Source organism: Lacerta agilis, chromosome 16 (genome assembly GCF_009819535.1).
Source record: "Lacerta agilis isolate rLacAgi1 chromosome 16, rLacAgi1.pri, whole genome shotgun sequence".
In the NCBI taxonomy this organism is placed as follows: Eukaryota; Metazoa; Chordata; class Lepidosauria; order Squamata; family Lacertidae; genus Lacerta; species Lacerta agilis.
In genome coordinates this window covers 7,424,858-7,444,003 of record NC_046327.1, presented here as the reverse complement: position 1 = coordinate 7,444,003, position 19,146 = coordinate 7,424,858, and the positions used below count along the sequence as shown (strand labels likewise).

The following is a 19,146-nucleotide window of genomic DNA, read 5'->3' as shown; positions in this document are numbered from 1 at the left end:
CTAGTGTGCCGCGAGATGTTGCCTGGTGTGCCGTGGGAAAATTGTGTTTATTTGATTCCTATTCAAGAGAATTACTTTATATATAGTCAATATAGGCACAGAGTTAAATTTTTTAACATTTTCTAATGGTGGTGTGCCTCGTGATTTTCTTCATAAAACAAGTGTGCCCTTGCCCAAAAAAGGTTGAAAAACACTGCACTACATCAGATGTGTGGAGCATGAACCTTGGTTGTTAAGTGTAATGAAGGCTGGAGTTCAGCAGCAGTGAAATGCAAAACTGTTGTCTTGAGTTGTCGCAACTAATCTTGTGCAAAATAGCCATCATTGCATCTAAATCAGGCCGGGGAGTCATCCTGTTGCACCCACTATCCCAGCCTCCTGACAAAAGAGTATTGGCCAACTAGCAATCTAAATAATATGGGCTGAAAGGCGTTTGTGGATGAAATCATCCTCCTAAGAGGATATTCTCAAAAGCTGTAGGAAGTTTGGATTTTGATATCCCGCTCTTCACTACCCGAAGGAGTCTCAAAGCGGTTAACATTCTCCTTTCCCTTCCTCCCCCACAACAAACACTCTGAGGTGAGTGGGGCTGAGAGACTTCAGAGAGAAGTGTGACTAGCCCAAGGTCACCCAGCAGCTGCATGTGGAGGAGCGGAGACACGAACCCAGTTCCCCAGATTACGAGTCTACGACTCTTAACCACTACACCACACTGGGCTTCTCTGCTTCTCCACAATAATATATATTGTTAGAGCTGTGTCGTGTGTTCTCTCTCTCTCTCTCTCTCTCTCTCTCTCTCTCTCTCTGCACTGTGCTTTAAGCAGGGGTGCTTTTTTCCCCCTCTCAAGGATCAAATTCAGTCAGGGTAATCTGTTGGTGAGGGCACATGCCAGCAGTGGGTGTAGCTAAAAATGAAGTGTTCTGGGTCAACTAATTCAGAATTTTAAAAAACCCCACTCTGCTTCAGTTTTCAGTTCAGAATTCCCAGTCCTGTGTTCAAAGATAACCCCCACTGGGTACTCTCAATCAGACGGCATTTGTTTTCTGGGGTGCCACAGAGCACTGTTTGGTACCCAGCACTACTAAGCGTCTGTAGGAACCTGTTGGGGGTGGTCATTATGGGATATGGAGCAAACTGTCATCAGTATGCTGGTGACACACAGCTGTTCCTCCAAAATAAACTCATTTAAAACCCTGCCAAGACAAAGAGCTTGGAAGTTAACATACAGGAACAAGGCACCTGGGTTATAGATACTGAAAGCTACTTTGTGATCTCATTTTATTTTTCTACAAATATAAATCTTCAAATAAAAATTTCATACACAGGTTATGTAGCTCATGAATTTATTTTGGACACCCGACCTTTCAAGAAGACAGCAAATATTGATGCTGTGGATGTTGCTAAACGACTTCAGGATTATGGTGAGTTGTCAAATGGGCAACGTTCCCTCCCCTCTTTTATCACAATTAAAATGTAGGATTCAATCCTGTGGTGGTGGTAAGAATTATGAAAGCTGTTTAACTAGCTCATCCAGCACACTGCAGGCTCCTCCCATTGGACATGTCTGAATTCTCTCCTGGTTTGGTGGGGAGTCAGGCGATTGAGAGAACATGATTGTGGATGTCCACAAATTTGACATCTGGGTTTATGCAACTGCTGCAAGCTGAGAATACATAGGGAGGAGGAGTTTGGATTTCATATCCCGTTTTATCACTACTTGAAGGCGTCTCAAAGCAGCTAACATTCTCCTTTCTCCTCCTCCCCCACAACAAACACTCTGTGAGGTGAGTGGGGCTGAGAGACTTCAGAGAAGTGTGACTAGCCCAAGGTCACCCAGCAGCTGCATGTGGAGAAGCGGAGATGCGAACCCAATTCACCAGATTATGACTCTACCGCTCTTAACCACTACACCACACTGGCTCTCAAGAGAGAAGACTGTGTTTCAAATAACTGGTCCCCCCCCCCCAAGTTGGTCAGTAACTGGGCTTTGTAAATAGCCTTGCTGTATGTAGTGAGGAAGAATATGTAATACCAAAGAGTGTTCCTTGAACTCTGAAAATGTGTTGTTTAGACTTTGCTTAGGATCCTGGACTGTTGGGAAGATAGTACAATAAAAGAATGTTGTGTTTCCTAGGATTCCACGCTCCAACGATGTCCTGGCCAGTGGCAGGTACTCTGATGATTGAACCAACAGAGTCTGAAGACAAGGCAGAACTAGACAGATTTTGTGATGCAATGATCAACATTCGACAAGAAATTGCTGATATAGAGGAAGGAAGAATGGATTCTCGAGTTAACCCATTAAAGGTGAGAGCAGGGTTTATTTATTTGTAGCAGTTGCTTTTCATCAAGACTGTTTTGAAGTAAATTGTCTACGATAGATGCTTTAGTCCCCAGGACTCTACAGTTTAGCACAGAAATAGAGATAAAGCCAGCATTTATTCTATTTCTAGCTGTTATGTCTCATAGTATAGGCCCTGTACTCCTCCCGTTGCAATATATTATAACATGGGTAGGCAAACTAAGGCCCAGGGGCCAGATCCGGCCCAATCACCTTCTAAATCCGGCCCGCGGATGGTCCGGGAATCAGTGTTTTTACATTAGTAGAATATGTGCTTTTATTTAAAATACATCTCTGGGTTATTTGTGGGGCATAGGAATTAGTTCCATTCCCCCCAAAAAAAATATAGTCTGGCCCCCCACAAGGTCTGAGGGACAGTGGCCCGACCCCCTGCTGAAAAAGTTTGCTGACCCCTGGATTATAGGTATGTGGCTCCGCTTGATTTTTAACGGCATCTACTAGAAAACCTCTCAGATTCACCGTTACCCATTCAGAGAGCTAGTCTTGGTCACATCTTAATGAAACCAATAGGACTCAGATTTGTTGGTTTTTTATTTCAGTGGAACTTAGTAGTAGTGGCCTCAGCTAAGAGAAAGATCTGCTGTTTCGAGTATTTATATAATTACTCAATTGAATTATATTATTTTGTATATTTTAACTTGACTTTATTGACTTAGATGTCACCACATACCTTGACCTGCATTGCTGCTTCTAAATGGGATCGTCCTTACTCCAGAGAAGTAGCTGTTTTTCCATTGGTAAGTAATGAGTTAACATGGGAAGCTTTCCTCATTCTCATTTGAGCAGCCAGTTTTATTAGACAGCATTACTACTGGAAAACATTAGGAACCTTGCAAGCCAACCTTAAAAAGAAAGGTACATCAGATTTGCCAAAAAGAGATTGCATTAAGGCAAGGATTATTAAGCTGCCTCTTCCTTCCTGCTATAGCCTTTGTAATTATCAACTGTCTTAGCTTTGAAAGAAGCCCTGTAAGTTAAATGCAAAGGCAGCTTGGAGCCAGAAACTGTTATCCCCTAACTGGAATTTGGTGGGGATAACATAAGTAAGTTAAAACAGAGTGGATCATAACAGATTCTGACAAAAAAAACAACACCATACAAAGATGAGATAAAGTGTAAAGACCTTGAACTATTAGTTGTTATGACGGAACCCTGAACTTACGTGGCAGTTAGTGGATAACCACCTCACATTTTATAATGCTTAAATTATTCTGGAGGACTTTCCATTGCTCCCATAGAGATCATTCCTTACAGCAGGCAGCAGAACCCTGATCCCAAAAACATTAGTTATGCTGAATTCACAAAGTGTATCCTGTCACTTCTGCCATTTGGCAAACTCCTTTTGAAACCTTGGGGGCATCAAAGCAGTTTGAGATACTAAAATTACCAACCGACTCAAACTCCTTTCATGAGCCGAAACATGGAACTAATTTCACCTGACTTCTAATTCAGGCTTTGAAGGATAAACCAGTGTACCACAACTCCTATAAGTACCTAATGAAGCTGGCTATTGTCTCTTATACATGCTGTAGTATGCCAACGTTCCATAGAATATTGTCTGCTAATTGTCGGTTAATTTAAAAATTACCTACTGGATATATTTCTCCCACTTTAGCCATTTGTAAGACCTGAAAATAAATTCTGGCCCACAATTGCTCGAATTGACGACATCTATGGAGATCAACATCTGGTTTGTACCTGCCCGCCGATGGAAGTCTACGAGTCTCCTTTTGCTGAACAGAAGAGAGCATCATCTTAGGGTCTGTCTCCCCTCGCCTTCCCGTGTTCCTTTTTAGGTGACCAGGCTCCACCTCCCTTGTTAAGCTTCAGGAAGGATGGGCTCTTCTGCCCAATGAACCATTTTTTTTATACGGTGTATATTTTTGTAATCTCCATACTGTTGATTAAATTTCTGTGCAGCTATGTAAATATACTTTAGGTGGAAACAAACTGACTTGATTCAGTGCCTCAGTTTCCACAGCAGTTCATGCTGAAGTGGCCTTGATTTAACACTCTTTGATCAATTCAGGACCAAGGCTGCTTTTCTGTGTTGAGGAGCGCTAAACATAGAACGGTATGTGTAAAAATAGAACCTTTTTGTTGTTGTTGTTAAACTGGGCCCTGACAATACTTCTGTGATAGAGAGCAATCCCAGTTTATTTTGAATAGTGTCTATACGGTGGGGTTCTTTTTTGGGCTCAGGCTGTTTTGTGGCTAAAATTATAGTCATTATTCACTTTGTATGAACTGAAAGACAGACCACAATATGCTGAAACAAAGGAAAGTAAGTTCCTCTGTACCTCACTTTGTATTAGATTGTGGCTATAAACTTTTGTAGTTTGTATTAATTAGATTTATATATTGCTTCTAGTGATGATGATGTCATTTTAAGGAACTAGTTTTTCTTTTTTTTAAACTCCCTGTGGTAGCATTCCAATAAAATCTAGAAGTTGTAATAGCTTTTGAAAACTGATTTCAAAGTCTGATTAAAAACAAGATTTTCTGAAAGAATGTTTTATTTTGTTACGTGCTTTTGTGAACTATTTATAGTGAGTTGTATTCTATGCTTGCATGGGCTTGAAGGGGTGCTTCTAACAATGCATTGTCTTCTGCCCAAGACACCAGGTGAGGCTTGGGGTAGTGTGTTTGTGAATTCCACACCCCCCTCCTTGTGATAGCATTGTGCAAAAACCCAGTGAGTTAGGCTTTGTACCAACAGACAAAAAAATGCAGAAGGCCAACTTCTCCACAAAACTAAGGTCTTTTAAAAATGTTTTGTATAATATTAAACCCAAGACCCAAACACCTTGTTATCAAAAGTTTTCAAATAGACATTCAGCCATCTTCCAGGAAACACTGTCTTATGGCTGCAAAATGCAAACAATAACACTTTATGAATCATAAAATATTTAATAAGGTATATTGGGGAAGAGGAATATACTGTATATAAAATTTCAGATCACAATATGAAGCGATTTGAGCCCTCTCCAAGCTAGCACTGCTCTCAATGCTGTGTAAGATGTATTGCCACTGATACAAGACCTACTAAAAGCATACAGTTTTACCTAATACAAAAGTGGCTTGTTTCATATGAAATAGTTTTTACACAACTAGAGTGTTTTGAATACCCTCTTTAAGTGCAAAAAACACAAATCACTTTACATTAACAGCAACAATGCATTCATATTGTTCTCAGTCATTAGTAGTCAACTTGCATAAGATACAAGAGCACAATGACGCTCACAAAAATAGACTAAAAGCCTGTTCTTGCAAAAGAAATTAAGAAAAACAGCATAATGGCAGGAAATGCACACGCACAAAAAGATTATGCACACCACAGAATTTGATGTTCTGTAATTAAAAACTAGCTTAAGTGCTGTTTTCTTGTTGTAAAATCAAACTGCATGGACCGGGCAAACTAATATTCAGGAGGCAGTGTGTAGCTGAACTTCATCTGACGCGCTCTTAAAATTCCCCACAATTTGTTTTCCTCCATCTGAGGTAGTAACAAAAAACAAACTGAAGCATCCGCTGTTGTGGCCAGTCAGAGCCGGGGCTTGTACCCCGCCCCCCTTGTTGTCATCTGTCCAAAACTACCTTCAGGGTTGAAAGTCAGCTGAGAATGTGAAGTTATCACTACACAAAAAAGATTGCAAAATGGGAAAGAAGGTTGAGTTAGCCGCTCCACAATGTGACAGTCATGTGAACTGCGCTCAAGCCAGCTGGTCCTCTTTTGAATTTTCCTGGTTTCTTCTCTTTGTACAGTCTGTAAGTCATTAAGAGAAGTATACTGAGAACTGAACTCATATCACCGTCCTTTGCTGTAACCAGGGAAGAACTGGTCAAGTAGTGTCTGCAGTATTTTGTTGGGAACCATGGTGTAACCCTTTCCAAGGTCATGTCGGCAAGCAGGGCAGGTGAAGACTTCAGCTCTAAAGGAGCGCTGTAAACAGCTCTATGTTATAGAACGATAAGGAATATGTTTAGGACACAACTTAAAATATGGTTTGCAATAAAATGATACATCAGCTAAATGCCAAAAATAGACCTCTGGGCTTTCTGCATTTACAGAAAGCCTTTTCCTGAGATTACATAAATTGACAAAAACAAAATAGGGCTACCGGCATATGCTAAATAAATATACCAGTTATGTTATGAGGGATTGGTACTGTGCTATTTTTCTGCATAAACATTATTTTTCTAGCAGTAGTCTGTCATACGTTATAAATGAATTCTGTTTAAACATTTGCAAAATCAGTAGCACTACTGTATATTGAGCCCTAATTTGTTGTGCAGCCTGGTTCAGGCAGAGGTCGATTACAGTTTTATGCAACCAAGGAGAGTATCGTGCAAAGAACAGTCTAGATCACAACCTTCAATATAACTAAACTAACTTTTACACAAATGCTGGTGAATGGCTCTACATTTGTTACAGGCAAAGCTATGTTCTCATGTGATTTTTTAAAAAGCCTACAAGTACTTTCTAAACAGCTAGGAGCTATGGCACATAGAATAACATTCCCAGGTGCTCTATCCTTTGCAGACAAAAATCTTGGCTACTACAAGCAATCAAGTACCAGATGCTCAGTAGTGGTCTTTTTTGCAAATGTGCCCAGTTTAACAATGAAATCTAGGTTAGTGAGTGGGGTCAGGATGTGGAATTGTGTGGTCTCCCCCCCCCAAAAAAATGAGTGAAAATTCTCCTTTGCCTGCTTTGGGGCTCAGTGTTTGTTGCATTCATCCTTTACCAGCCCTGCTTAAAATGAATCCCAGTACTCTCCTAAACTCACTTTGGCAGCCCTAATTAACAATGGGGTTTTAACATTAGTTTAGGCATACACCTGGATGGGAAGGAGAATTAGGGCATCAGGAGACGGGCACAGGTATTGGGAGTACATTTCCCTTATGCACTGGCTCATTGGGAAGTGTGATCTGGGCCTGTTTACATATGTAATTGTTTCATATTTGTTTTTATTGTATTGTGAAATCACTTTGAGAAGCGAAATAGGAAGCGATTCATAAATGATGTTGGTGGTTTTGTCATCTTCCCATAGAGCTCAAAGATGAGGGGAATGTACCCTGCGTTGGATCAAAAAGGCACTTCTCTTTGTTCCTTCTAGTATTCTACAGCTTAAACTGATTTTGTGAATGTGACCTCTACTAACAGTTAAGAGTTGTTTATATGCCCCCTCAAAACCAAGTCAAAATTATGAACATTAGGATAAATATTGCAAGGCACACTTCTGCCAAAGTCACCTTGATTTCAATGGAAGAGATAAGAATGTGCTTAAATCTCTGCCCATGGCGACTCTGAAATAGATCCAGCCTATGTACAGGAAAAGTAACTGATATCCTTTACCTAATTCGGTATGTGAAAATGAAAAATAACTCATCTCGTTTTTAGTTGCAATGTAAAACTGTGCCAGTTCAGGGGTGGGCAGACTTCAGGCTTGTGTGGTCTACTTTGTCCTCCTTTCTCTAAGCTAGCACTTTTCAGGGCTGCGGCTAGTGAACTTGGAAATTCCAGGCGGACATATGCTGAAAACTGTCTCGTTCTTTAATTATGTTTTCTGTATCCCAACCCCCAACATTATTTCAGTAGCCAATACACAGAAAAAAGTTGCTGCTACTGTTAAACACCCGGAAGTCAGAAGTCATTGATGATCTAATGCTAATTACTCAAGGATCTACCAGTATACCCCAATCTACTTTCTGCCAACCCCTGGTCTTGTACCTCTTTCAAGGAAGGAACAGAGTGAGTTCAAAATGCTGGTGACTTGCTTTCCAACAGAACCAGGACCAATGGTTCCAAGATCAAGAGGAAACATCACTACGGTACAACTTACTTTACAGACATTGTGGAGGCACTCTGTGGTCACCGGTTGGTATACCAGCTCCTGGCAGCAGACACACATAAAAGATTGTTCCAGTTTCTTCAAAAAGTTCTATGACAAGAGAAAAATAAGTTACACAGAAAATGAAATTGTAGGCTGCCTGCATCAAGCAAATCCTTCCTCTTAGTTGTTTAAAATAAACCACCTCTTCATAAAAGGTATTATTCCTGTAAAGTAACTCCCACATTCTACAAAGACCAGAATGTTATGTGGTTAAACTAAGCCCAAACACACCTTCTACTTCAATAAATGTGTTACATATTGATCCCTTCTTGTCACTGCAAGAAAGGTTAAAATGCAGAATGTGGGTTACTCTAAGAAAACGTACCGGTCCTTCCTTAAGAGAAGCGAGAACTTCATCCCACAGCTTCTGGTTCGGAGAATCTTCCTGAATCAACCACTGCTGCTGCTGAGTGAGCTGGAAAGCTTCTCCTTTGCCGCCTTCTCCTTTCCCTCCGTCTCCCATCCTCATGACTTTGGCTGCGTTTGTGGGTTCCTCAATTCCTTCTGAAAAATAATGAAAAAGCATTATAATCCTGGGGTGGCTTAGTGAGGAAATTATATATATATATATAAAATCTTCCCATTCAACTTTATTCTGGAAAACGCAATGATTTTTTTTTTTAAACTAGAAACATTTTAGACACTATAATGTTCACTTTATTTTTTCTTCAGCTTCATCTGTGGCACCTAAATTCTGGCAAAATATCTACCCTATTTTTTCTACAATGTATTTTTTCTGGGGCCAAACTCAAGCCAGTCCCATTAAGACAAATTTTGGCTGCTATGAACCATTGTGTTAGGCAATGAACACCAGCTGTCCCAATTTGAAGTCAATGTGTCTGAAAGATGGGGCTGCAGCAAGCAGCTTTTCTTTCAGAGGCTGCATGGTTTCATGTGGGACTGCTTTCAGATGCCCCACATAAAAACCAAAGTGAGACTACAGCATCATAGACATATAGGAACCCAGGTGTGGGTCCTTACGTTGCCAAAATGGTACCATCCACACATAGGATGGAGGCATCTGCAGGTTTGGGGGAGCCCCGTTCTAAAGGGGGGAAATCTTTAGGAAGAACTCTGGACTCCTACATAGTCCAACAAGGAATGGGTCTGCTCAGAGGGAACAGAATGCTGACTGATTATTTGAAGGTGGTGGGGAGAGACAGAAAACCAGCTGGAGTATTATGGAGAGGCAGTGGCTGTCTGGGAACCTAACAGTAGAACAACATTCCCCCCCCCCCCCAGCTTCTAGCTTTTATAATTATTAATTAGATTTATACACCGCCCTTCATATCTCAGGGTGGTTCACAGACTAAAATATAAGATAAAACACAAGTAAATAATTAAAACAAAACAGCAAAACATACACAACCCTTGCCACAGATACATTTAAAAGGCTGTAAGATAATCAGCCAAAGGCCTGACTGAAAAGGAACTTTTTTCCTGGCACCTAAAAAAATATAATGAAGGTGCCAGACAAACCTCCCCTGGGGAGAGCATTCCACAAATGGGGAGCCACCACAGAGAAGGCCCATTCTCATGTTGCCACCCTCTGGACCCTTTTCTGGCAAATTTATATTTCGGAAGTTGACCTGGTGTTCCATCTAGTGTTAATTTGCAGTGTGAAATATTCAGACTGCTGACATGACCACTCCTAAATGCCTTCTTTCTCTGAACAGAGCTCAACTAGCTCCTTGGCTCACCAATAAACTGATGCCAATAAAGTAGACAGAACAACAAGAAATGATGCTTGGCCACTAGCCCTTACTCCTTTGAAAACAGTGAGCCTAGTAAGTTAATTCCCCTTCCTCCTGCTACCATACCATCATCAATCAGTCTTTTCTGATTTCCATTGCTCTGTTCTGTTGGCTCCTGTTTTGTAGGTTGCTTTTTTACTTTATCCTTCTTTTCTTTGCTCGCCATAGCTTCCAAATAGCCTTCCGGGTACTGCAAAAGAAGAGCACCAGGTCTGAAAAGTATCTTAAACAGCATTCACATTAAAACAACAATGTCCAGAATGACATCATTTTCAAAACCAAACTAACCTAACATTAGGGCACAGAACATAAGGAGCAGGCACCTGCGCAACTGACTCACAAAAAAGATCTGTCACAAGGGCATAAGCTGGACCACCTTGCTCTTTGATTCATACCCTGGGACAAAAAACAGATGGATAGACCTCTGGGATGTAGCTAACTCTTTTGCTTTTGACTCTCATTAGGGGGATGACAGCTGTTTACCATTTCTTAGATTTTATAAACCTTTCTAGGAACCCAAATGTGAACAAATGATATGACATGACTACATGCTTGATCATTTTCAGCAGAGTGTAGAGCTTCTCTAACATAGATGTTGGAACACTTATGTTTCAATAAAACTTTTTAGAACTATGGTAACTTGATGTTCTAACCTGTAAACTCAAGCCCAATTTCTTTGACCTTTCCATTCCTTCTGAAGTCCATGGGGCAGGTTCAGCATCATCTCTTCTCAGAAGATAGCGCCAAACTAAGAATCCACATTTTCCAATTTCAGGCCAGTATTTCACCACCTAAATGATAAAAGTTCCTATCACTGTTATGTTTTATCTTCCACAGTCTGAAGGCCTGTCCAATTAAATCCCTCAAATCCCCCCATTTATTATAAGAAGTTTAATAAATTTCACCTCTATGTATTCATCAGTTTTAAGATAAAATGGTGCTGCACTGTCCTGTATGAGACTTCCTGAGACAGCAATGGAGTTGTAAAGATAAAACATGCTTAATGTGCATAAACAGCTTAACTGCTGTATATGCCCTGTGGGCCAATAAGAGGACAATTTTTTCAGGAAGAAGAAGAAGAAGAAGAAGAAGAAGAAGAAGAAGAAGAAGAAGAGGAGGAGGAGGAGTTTGGATTTGATATCGCGCTTTATCACTACCCGAAGGAGTCTCAAAGCGGCTCACATTCTCCTTTCCCTTCCCCCCCCCACAACAAACACTCTGTGAGGTGAGTGGGGCTGAGAGACTTCAGAGAAGTGTGACTAGCCCAAGGTCACCCAGCAGCTGCATGTGGAGGAGCGGAGACGTGAACCCGGTTCCCCAGATTACGAGTCTACCGCTCTTAACCACTACATCACACTGGCTCTCTGGAGAGGCTTTTCAGGGAATACAAGGAGGTGCAGAAGTTGAGGCAGGGGGAAGAGACAGGAAAGCTAGTTGTGCAACCCAAGATTTGTTGTTGTTTAGTCTTCTTAGTTGTGTTCAACTCCATGACCCCATGAACCAGAGCATGCCTTGGAAACTCTCACTTTCTTCTCAAAGCTTCTCCTTTTTATGTCCGTGGAGTTTTCTTGGCAAAATACTGGAGTGGTTTGCCAGTTACTTCTCAAGGTGGATCACATTTAGTCTAAACTCTCAGCTATGACCTGTCCATCTTGGCTGGCCCTGCACGGCATAGCTCATAGCTTCCTGGAGTTATTCAAGCCCCTTCGCCACGACAGTTACAACATATACGTAGAGCACAACAGGCTGAATGGTAATGTTTGCAACAAATTTCTTTACTGGTTACTTCCTAACATACAAATCAAGTCCAGGATATACACCATATACAATCCTTAAGCAAGGTAGTGTTCTATGAAGGGGCAACCCAAGGTAATTTCCCCTAAAACTCAAAATGCTTTGCTCTTTTTTAATGCAATAAACGTTAAAGTAAGAAAATACGCACTTTATAAATGCCATCGTATCTGTTGCCTTCTTCAGGGGCATATTTGCTGATCCTTCGGCCCTTTGAGCTGCGAACCACTCGGACTGGCTTGCCAGCTCTCCAGTTTTTAGACTCGGCTCCATTTTTATCATCCAGGGGGGCATCACAATTTAGCGCAAGTGCCCTGAAAATGAAAAAACGTAAGAGATAATGCTTCCTCAAGTATTAAGAGCACAAGCAAATATCTTACTCAGCTATTTCAATTTAATTTTCCATGGTAGGCAGAAGATAAAGCATTTTATTCAACCTGAAGTTAAGAATTATTGATATAATGCCGGCACAACAGGATTTCCACCGGCATGCACCCGGAGGGTTTGGGATGTGTGCAAAACAGATACAAGGGACACACCAGGGTGAGAAGAACATTCCATTGCACAAGTAAAAAAATCATCGTGCTGATGGAATTGCTTAATGCTACACTGAATATAATCCAGAAACAGATACAAGTAACATATACACTACAGACTAAGTTAAATTACCCTCTAATGCAGGGGTTGTTAACCTGGTCCCTACCGCCCACTAGTGGGCATTTGAGGATTCTAGGTGGGTAGTAGGGGGTTCTACGTCACAAGCTGTATCCTTCCATCGAGCACTGGTGGGCGATAAGGAAATTTTACCATCAAGAAAGATGCATTAGTGACGGTAGATATAGAAAGGTTGACTACCCCTGCTCTTAGGCGTAAGAAAACATTCCCATGCAAACCGAATACTTTCCCATGTAAATGTCATTATTATTAGTCAATGAAAATTTAAAAAAAAAATCCAGAATCTGCTTGCTCCCATCACTGCTTGCTCCCAAGTAAATATGCTTAAGATTTGAATCTGATTTGTTTTTGTATTTATATGCCACTTTCTCAACAATAAAGCTGAGCTCATAGTGGCTAACAAATGTAACCAAGTATTTAAAAGTAACATTTAAAGCAACAAAACCATATTAAAATAGCATACAGGTGGTGAACATTTTGTGCATCCTCAACTGACGCAAGGCCATCGATGACGCATGGGTCCTTTTGGACCTGGAAGAGGGCAAAATGGGAGCGGGATAGAATGGGGCATAAAAGGGTGGCCTTATGAGTGCTCTGTCAATGCACACGGGGGCCAGAAACGCAACCCCTGCACCAAATTTGGGGTTGCCTGTATTAGTAAAGAAAAATAAATAAGCAATTAATGCAATCCAATTAAAAAAATATTTTAAAAATTGGTGGCATCTGTCTCGAAAAACAGTGGAGTGCACTTCTGGGGGTGAAAAACCACTGGAGAATCACAGAATATCTAGATTAATGATAACCAAATTCCAGCAAATAAACAGGTTCACTGGAGTGTTTTCTCTATTCTAGAGGGGGGGGTGTATGAATAGTTCATAGTTGCAGGAGAGTCAGCTTATTTAATGTAAGAATGTGGCACAGCTTACCTGTTCATGTGTGTCAAAGTTTGATCAAATGAATGTTCTCCAATCCTTTTATTGCCAGACAGATCTCTTCCACCACTCCCAGTGTAAGTAAATTCATCACCTCGATCCTATGAGGAGATTAATTACTCTTTAAAATGTCAGGACTGCAAAAATTCAAATATACTAGTAGAAAATTAATTGTGTTAACAAAGTTAACAATTGCCTTGCATATAAAAACAGGTCAGCGCTTGATCTGCTGATGCCACAGTTTTTTAGGTCATATCTTTATCAGTATAGGAGTATGGGACGTATACATATATATTACAACACATAAGAATTTTGGCTGTTATAAACAACTTTTTGGTGGCATAGATTTAAGTTTGTTTGTCTGGAAAAGAGGTTGATGAGGTACACAGATGAGATTGTTCTCTATAAAGTGTTTTCCCCAACCCAAAGCTAGAGTCTGTCAATGATTTCATTGTTCTAAAAAGGATTCTTCAATTATGATACATTATAAGACAGTTTAGCACATTCATTTGTCTTCGCCAAGCTGGCTCTTGCTGGGCTTGCTGGGAATTGTAGAACAATAAATCTGGAGGGCACTAAGTTGGCAAATGCTGCCTTCTATCATCTTCTCTCCAAAACGGGTATCAACAGATCACAAGGGTCTGTTGGACTCACCCTGAATGATGTTTAGCAAGTTATTCCTGTTCAACTACAGTGGTACCTTGGAAGCCTTGGTACTCATGCTTTTTGGCTCCCAAACACCGCAAATCCGGAAGTGAGTATTCTGGTTTACAAACGTTCTTTGGAACCCAAATGTCTGGCGCGGCTTCCACAGCTTCCGATTGGCTGCAGGAGCTTCCTGCAGCCAATCGGAAGCTGTGTCATTGTTTCCAAATGTTTTGGAAGTGGAACAGACTTCCGGAATGGATTCCGTTCGACTTCCGAGGAACAACTGTACTCCCACAATGGTTTGCTACCTTTCCTCAGACATTTTAAGGAATCTGTAACCACATAATGTAATAATATCCCATTGGTGTTTCTCCACTGGGGAGGAAGACAATTTTCAGACATTCTTCCCCTGCCCCCATAGCTCTCCAATCTGCTTTCAAGGGTCCCTCAACCCTCTAGATAAGATTTTGGAGAAGGGGGAATTACTGAAAATAGTCTCCTTCCCCATTCCACTGAAGGATGCCTCCTATCAGTGGAAGACCCCCCCCCCCAATGGATACCACACATAAACTTTAAAAAAAAACTAAGCACAAGACAAATGCATTCAGCAACTGGGATGAATACTGCAGTATGTAAAGTATTAATGGGCTAAACAAAGTTGCTATCAATTGTTCAGAAAAAAATGTATTTTTCATGTATAAGGAGCATTCCCACATTCTCCTAGTATCAGCATACACTAACAAAATACTAAGGCTTTCTCTCACCACAATACAATAACTGCAAATGAACTGGAACAAACCTACTGCAACAGAATTTCAAGTATAATTTATTAACATCAATCACAAAAATTCTGGGAACTGAAAAGCAAAGCAAGGGAGGAGGGCATATCTTTTCCTTTTCTCCTGAGTTGTCAAGAATGCAGGGTGGTTAAAAATCAATGATTTTTTTTTTTAAGTTACATTATAGTTCAAAGGCTATTCATCAGGAAATAAGGATTTGTTTTAAGTTTTTCATGTGTGCTAAAACTCAGTCTAAGGTGTTTTTTTAAATAAAAAACCGTTTAACCACATCATTTAACAAACATGGATACATATGCTATAATGTTATTGTTTTAGTTAAATAAATTGTTTAAACTGTTATTAAGGAAATGATTATTTTTCTCCTTCCAATAAAATACAGCAAAAATTTGTCCAAATATAGTTAACTTATTAAACCTCACAATAATTTCATAATTATCTTTCTATGCATTTCTAATAGTATAACCACATCAGTAATTTTTGATATAACTGTAAAAACTACTCTGAAAATTTATTATTCCAAAAATGAAAACTTCATCTGGTTGTAAATATTAAGATTATACCAGCAAGAATGCGTATTTCTGTTTAAAAAAATTGGTTTAAATCAAGTCTTACTGACTACTGGCTTGGAGGCTGTGGCTGCATGGATGCGTGGGAGCCGGTTGAAGTTAAACCCTTCGAAGACAGAGGTCCTCTGGCTGGGTCGGGACGACATGGGGTTGGGAGGCCAACTCCCATCTCTTGCGGGGGCCCAACTAGTGCCAGCGCCTTCCGTCAAGAGTTTGGGCGTAACCTTTGATGCCTCTCTTTCTATGGAGGCACAGGTTGCAATCACAGCAAAGGTGGCATTTTTCCATCTCCGCCGTATTAAGCAGTTGGCCCCCTACCTCTCTCGCCCTGATCTGGCCACAGTGATCCATGCGACGGTCACCTCCAGACTTGACTATTGTAACTCGCTCTACGCGGGGCTGCCCCTAAAGCTGACCCAGAAACTCCAGCGGGTGCAGAATGCCGCGGCGAGGCTCCTTACCGGGTCTTTGCCGCGGGACCACATTCATCCAGTGCTTTACCAGCTGCACTGGCTCCCGGTGGAGTACAGGATCAGGTTTAAGGTGCTGGTTTTGACCTTTAAAGCCCTATGCGGTTTGGGACCCTCGTATTTAAGGGACCGCCTCTCCTGGTATGTCCCATGTAGGACCTTAAGGTCCTCAAGTGATAATCTTTTGGAGGTCCCGAGCAACAAAGACGTTAGGTTGGCCTCAACTAGGGCCAGGGCCTTCTCAATATTGGCCCCGACTTGGTGGAACAGCCTATCACGGGAGACCAGGGCCCTGCGGGATTTGGCATCTTTCCGCAGGGCCTGCAAGACGGAGCTGTTCCACCTGGCCTTTGGGTTGGTTTCTGTTTAATATTTATGCTTCATCTTTTATTGGTGGGTTATTTTGAAATTGAGACCTGCAGTTTTAATTGAATTTTAAATTTGTATTTTAATCTGTTATTTTAAATTGATCGTTTTTATGTTTTTTGTTGTGATTTTAATTGATGTTAGCCGCCCTGAGCCCGGTTCTCTGGCTGGGAAGGGCGGGGTATAAATAAAATTATTATTATTATTATTATTATTATTATTATTATTATTATTATTATTATTATTATTATTAGTGATTTAAATCAAGTCCACCCTGCAAAAATGTCAGCATGCAAAAGAGACTATAAAAATTATTAAAGAAATGTTGAAATGTGTTGGCTAATACAATTTTAAAATGCATAGTCAGCAGCAAGAAAATAAGTCATGGTGTGAGTGGACCTCCTGACCATGTTGTGGCCCCCAAATTGGGCTGATTTGCCCTGTGCCACCCTGGAAGCAACGCATCCACCCCAAAGCAATTCCTATGTGAATATAAAGTTAGAACAGGGTCTCTCCTTCCTGCCTGACACTCTACCCCTCAACCTGAAATATAGAGATCAGAGCTGAATCCACTGCAGCAACCTACTCACATCTTAGGAACTAAAAAATGATTAATGAATTATGAAGCATACATGAATGATTTATGATGTTTTATAAGCAATCGATAATAGCATTAAGGGCTATTAATTATTATTATTATGCTGCTAGATACATCAATGTAATTCACCTCATAATGAAGATGAAGTGGAACGATAACAGATCACTAGACAAAGGTGAGAAACTTAGCTGAGGAAGGGATTTTTCAAGTGCAATCTTAGGCTTGTCTACTCAGAAGAAAGTCATCTTGAGTTCAAGGGGACTCAGTTTCATCTTTAATATTTGTTGCATATTCATTTGTCTGTGCCACATTCATTCATTCATATATATGGTGTGTGTCTGTGGGTCACAGCAGACCCAGCGAAATCAAGGAACTTAAGTTACCCCAATTGACTTCATAATTTTTAACAGGCCTATTCTAAGTATGACATAGCTGATTGTCACCCATATAGGTTTGGTCTTCTAAGGCTACTTCACTTTTCTAAGAGTAAGTCCTCCTGAACTCAACAGGACGTTTTCTGAGTAGAAATATGAAGAACACTACAAAGCCCATTTATCAGATTATCGTAAGATAACCAAGTCTGTAAATTTAACAGATTTCCAAGTACTTACAAATTCTTATAACAGCCCATAGTAAAGTAAGGGGCAAAGAGAGAGGATAGAAATAATATTTAAGACCAATATAGATGCACTGCTAACATGGCCATGTACTTGTGTTAAAGGGTGGAGATGAAACCACAGAATTGACCAAGCAGCCCCTCTTCTCTCACATGCAAATTCCCTTTGATCTCTCTTTCCTTGGTTTAGGATTATGGGTGTTGACTGGCTAATGTTAACCTATATGTGCTTGGAATCTAACTTCAGAACCTATAGTAGGTGGCGAGAATTTGTGGAGTAGGAGAAGAGGATTCCGAGAAAGGTGATTTCAACCCCTTAAACTTAGTAATAGTGCTGGTTCTACTATGCCAGTATCAATCCAAGTGAAAAAGATTCTCCCACAATTGCCCATCTTTAGGTTTCTATCATCTTTTCCTGGGGCACTGCCAACATCTACTGTTCACTCAACCAATTCAGGTCACTTGTCAGATACAGAAACGATACAGGACTGCAACTCTGGCAGACATTTCTTGATCACAAATATGTTATTTGGCAAACCTGACTTACAGGCAGTATAGTGAAAAGGGAGGCTTAAACACTTCTATAAGAAAATCTAACTAAGAAAAAAATATCAGTGCACAAAAGTGTACATAATTTGAGTGGTACTTCAGCCCATTGAGCTTCTGAAATACATCATTTGCTAACCCACCATCATCATCACCAAGAAAAGAAAAGCCAGCAGACTCAGAAGTCACGGTATGCTGCAAATCTATGCATCTAGCTTTGTTAGGATATTAGGACCACATGCCTTGACCTTTGCAGTTCTTTCCAGTGATGATAATTTATCAGCACCGAGTATGTTCTCATGGGATTTCTTCAACCAAACGCCATTGATATCTTATATATTGCAGCAGTAAAAAGAACTGAGTAAGTGTTTGGCAAAGAATACATAATATTATGATGCTACTCAGAAGGTTCATTTCATTTTCTTTACTAATGGCTCTTAAAAACAACTCTTAACACATTGCTTACTGCTTTATCGTTCACCTGAAGCATGCTTCAGAATTCCTCCTGATGGTACAGAGCTGAAGAAGAGGGTGTAAACATTACTCTGATTGTATAAAACAGCTTATGCCTAAACAAACCATAGCTAGATTCATGAAATAAAAAAGACACAAATATTGTTTCATCACACAGAACAGCTTGCAGCTTAATTTCCCAATATCTGCTTCCAGGGGCTAGACACTGGCCTGGTTGCAGGGAACATTAAACCATAGTTAAAAACAAACTATGGGTTAATGTGAATGGGTCCCCATGGTGTTCCACCCCTTTGCTATGGTGCGGCAGACAGAATAAGCCAGTCTGGCTTGTTGCGTCGTCTGAAGGCAGGCTTGTGGTTTGTTGGTGGCAGAAGTGGAAGAACACTGCTAATTCACATAAAATAGTTTTAAGAGAGACTATGCCACAAATATCTTACTCTTTACAGGTAAATATTGCTATTTATGTTACTTCAGTGTTGTTTCTCAAGTTTTTAACTGCAACCCCTAAACCTGATTCTCACTGAGGTGGTCAATCTGTGTCTTGTCTGAAACACTGTATGTTTCTCTGTACAAAAAGCTATCCACATGTAGACAGGTACCATGTCAGGTAGAAGTGATTTCTCAGATGTGCTAGTTTTCTACATGCAGGT

The 19,146-nt window shown here is 40.5% G+C and overlaps 2 protein-coding genes across 2 annotated transcripts in view; one reads left to right on the top strand and one right to left on the bottom strand.

Moving 5' to 3' along the window:
- Positions 1-4,871, top strand: part of GLDC (glycine decarboxylase) — a 37,382-nt gene extending 32,511 nt beyond the window's left edge. The window contains exons 22-25 of the mRNA XM_033172722.1: positions 1,327-1,422; positions 2,136-2,308; positions 3,020-3,100; positions 3,979-4,871. Of these exons, the coding sequence (XP_033028613.1) occupies positions 1,327-1,422; positions 2,136-2,308; positions 3,020-3,100; positions 3,979-4,122 (494 nt within the window). The 3' untranslated portion in view covers positions 4,123-4,871. The remainder of the gene's footprint in view (positions 1-1,326; positions 1,423-2,135; positions 2,309-3,019; positions 3,101-3,978) is intronic.
- A 382-nt stretch (positions 4,872-5,253) lies between these two features.
- Positions 5,254-19,146, bottom strand: part of UHRF2 (ubiquitin like with PHD and ring finger domains 2) — a 51,192-nt gene continuing 37,299 nt past the window's right edge. The window contains exons 10-16 of the mRNA XM_033173970.1: positions 13,407-13,513; positions 11,957-12,119; positions 10,668-10,805; positions 10,081-10,204; positions 8,586-8,764; positions 8,210-8,308; positions 5,254-6,318 (exon numbers count right to left, since the gene is read on the bottom strand). Of these exons, the coding sequence (XP_033029861.1) occupies positions 6,172-6,318; positions 8,210-8,308; positions 8,586-8,764; positions 10,081-10,204; positions 10,668-10,805; positions 11,957-12,119; positions 13,407-13,513 (957 nt within the window). The 3' untranslated portion in view covers positions 5,254-6,171. The remainder of the gene's footprint in view (positions 6,319-8,209; positions 8,309-8,585; positions 8,765-10,080; positions 10,205-10,667; positions 10,806-11,956; positions 12,120-13,406; positions 13,514-19,146) is intronic.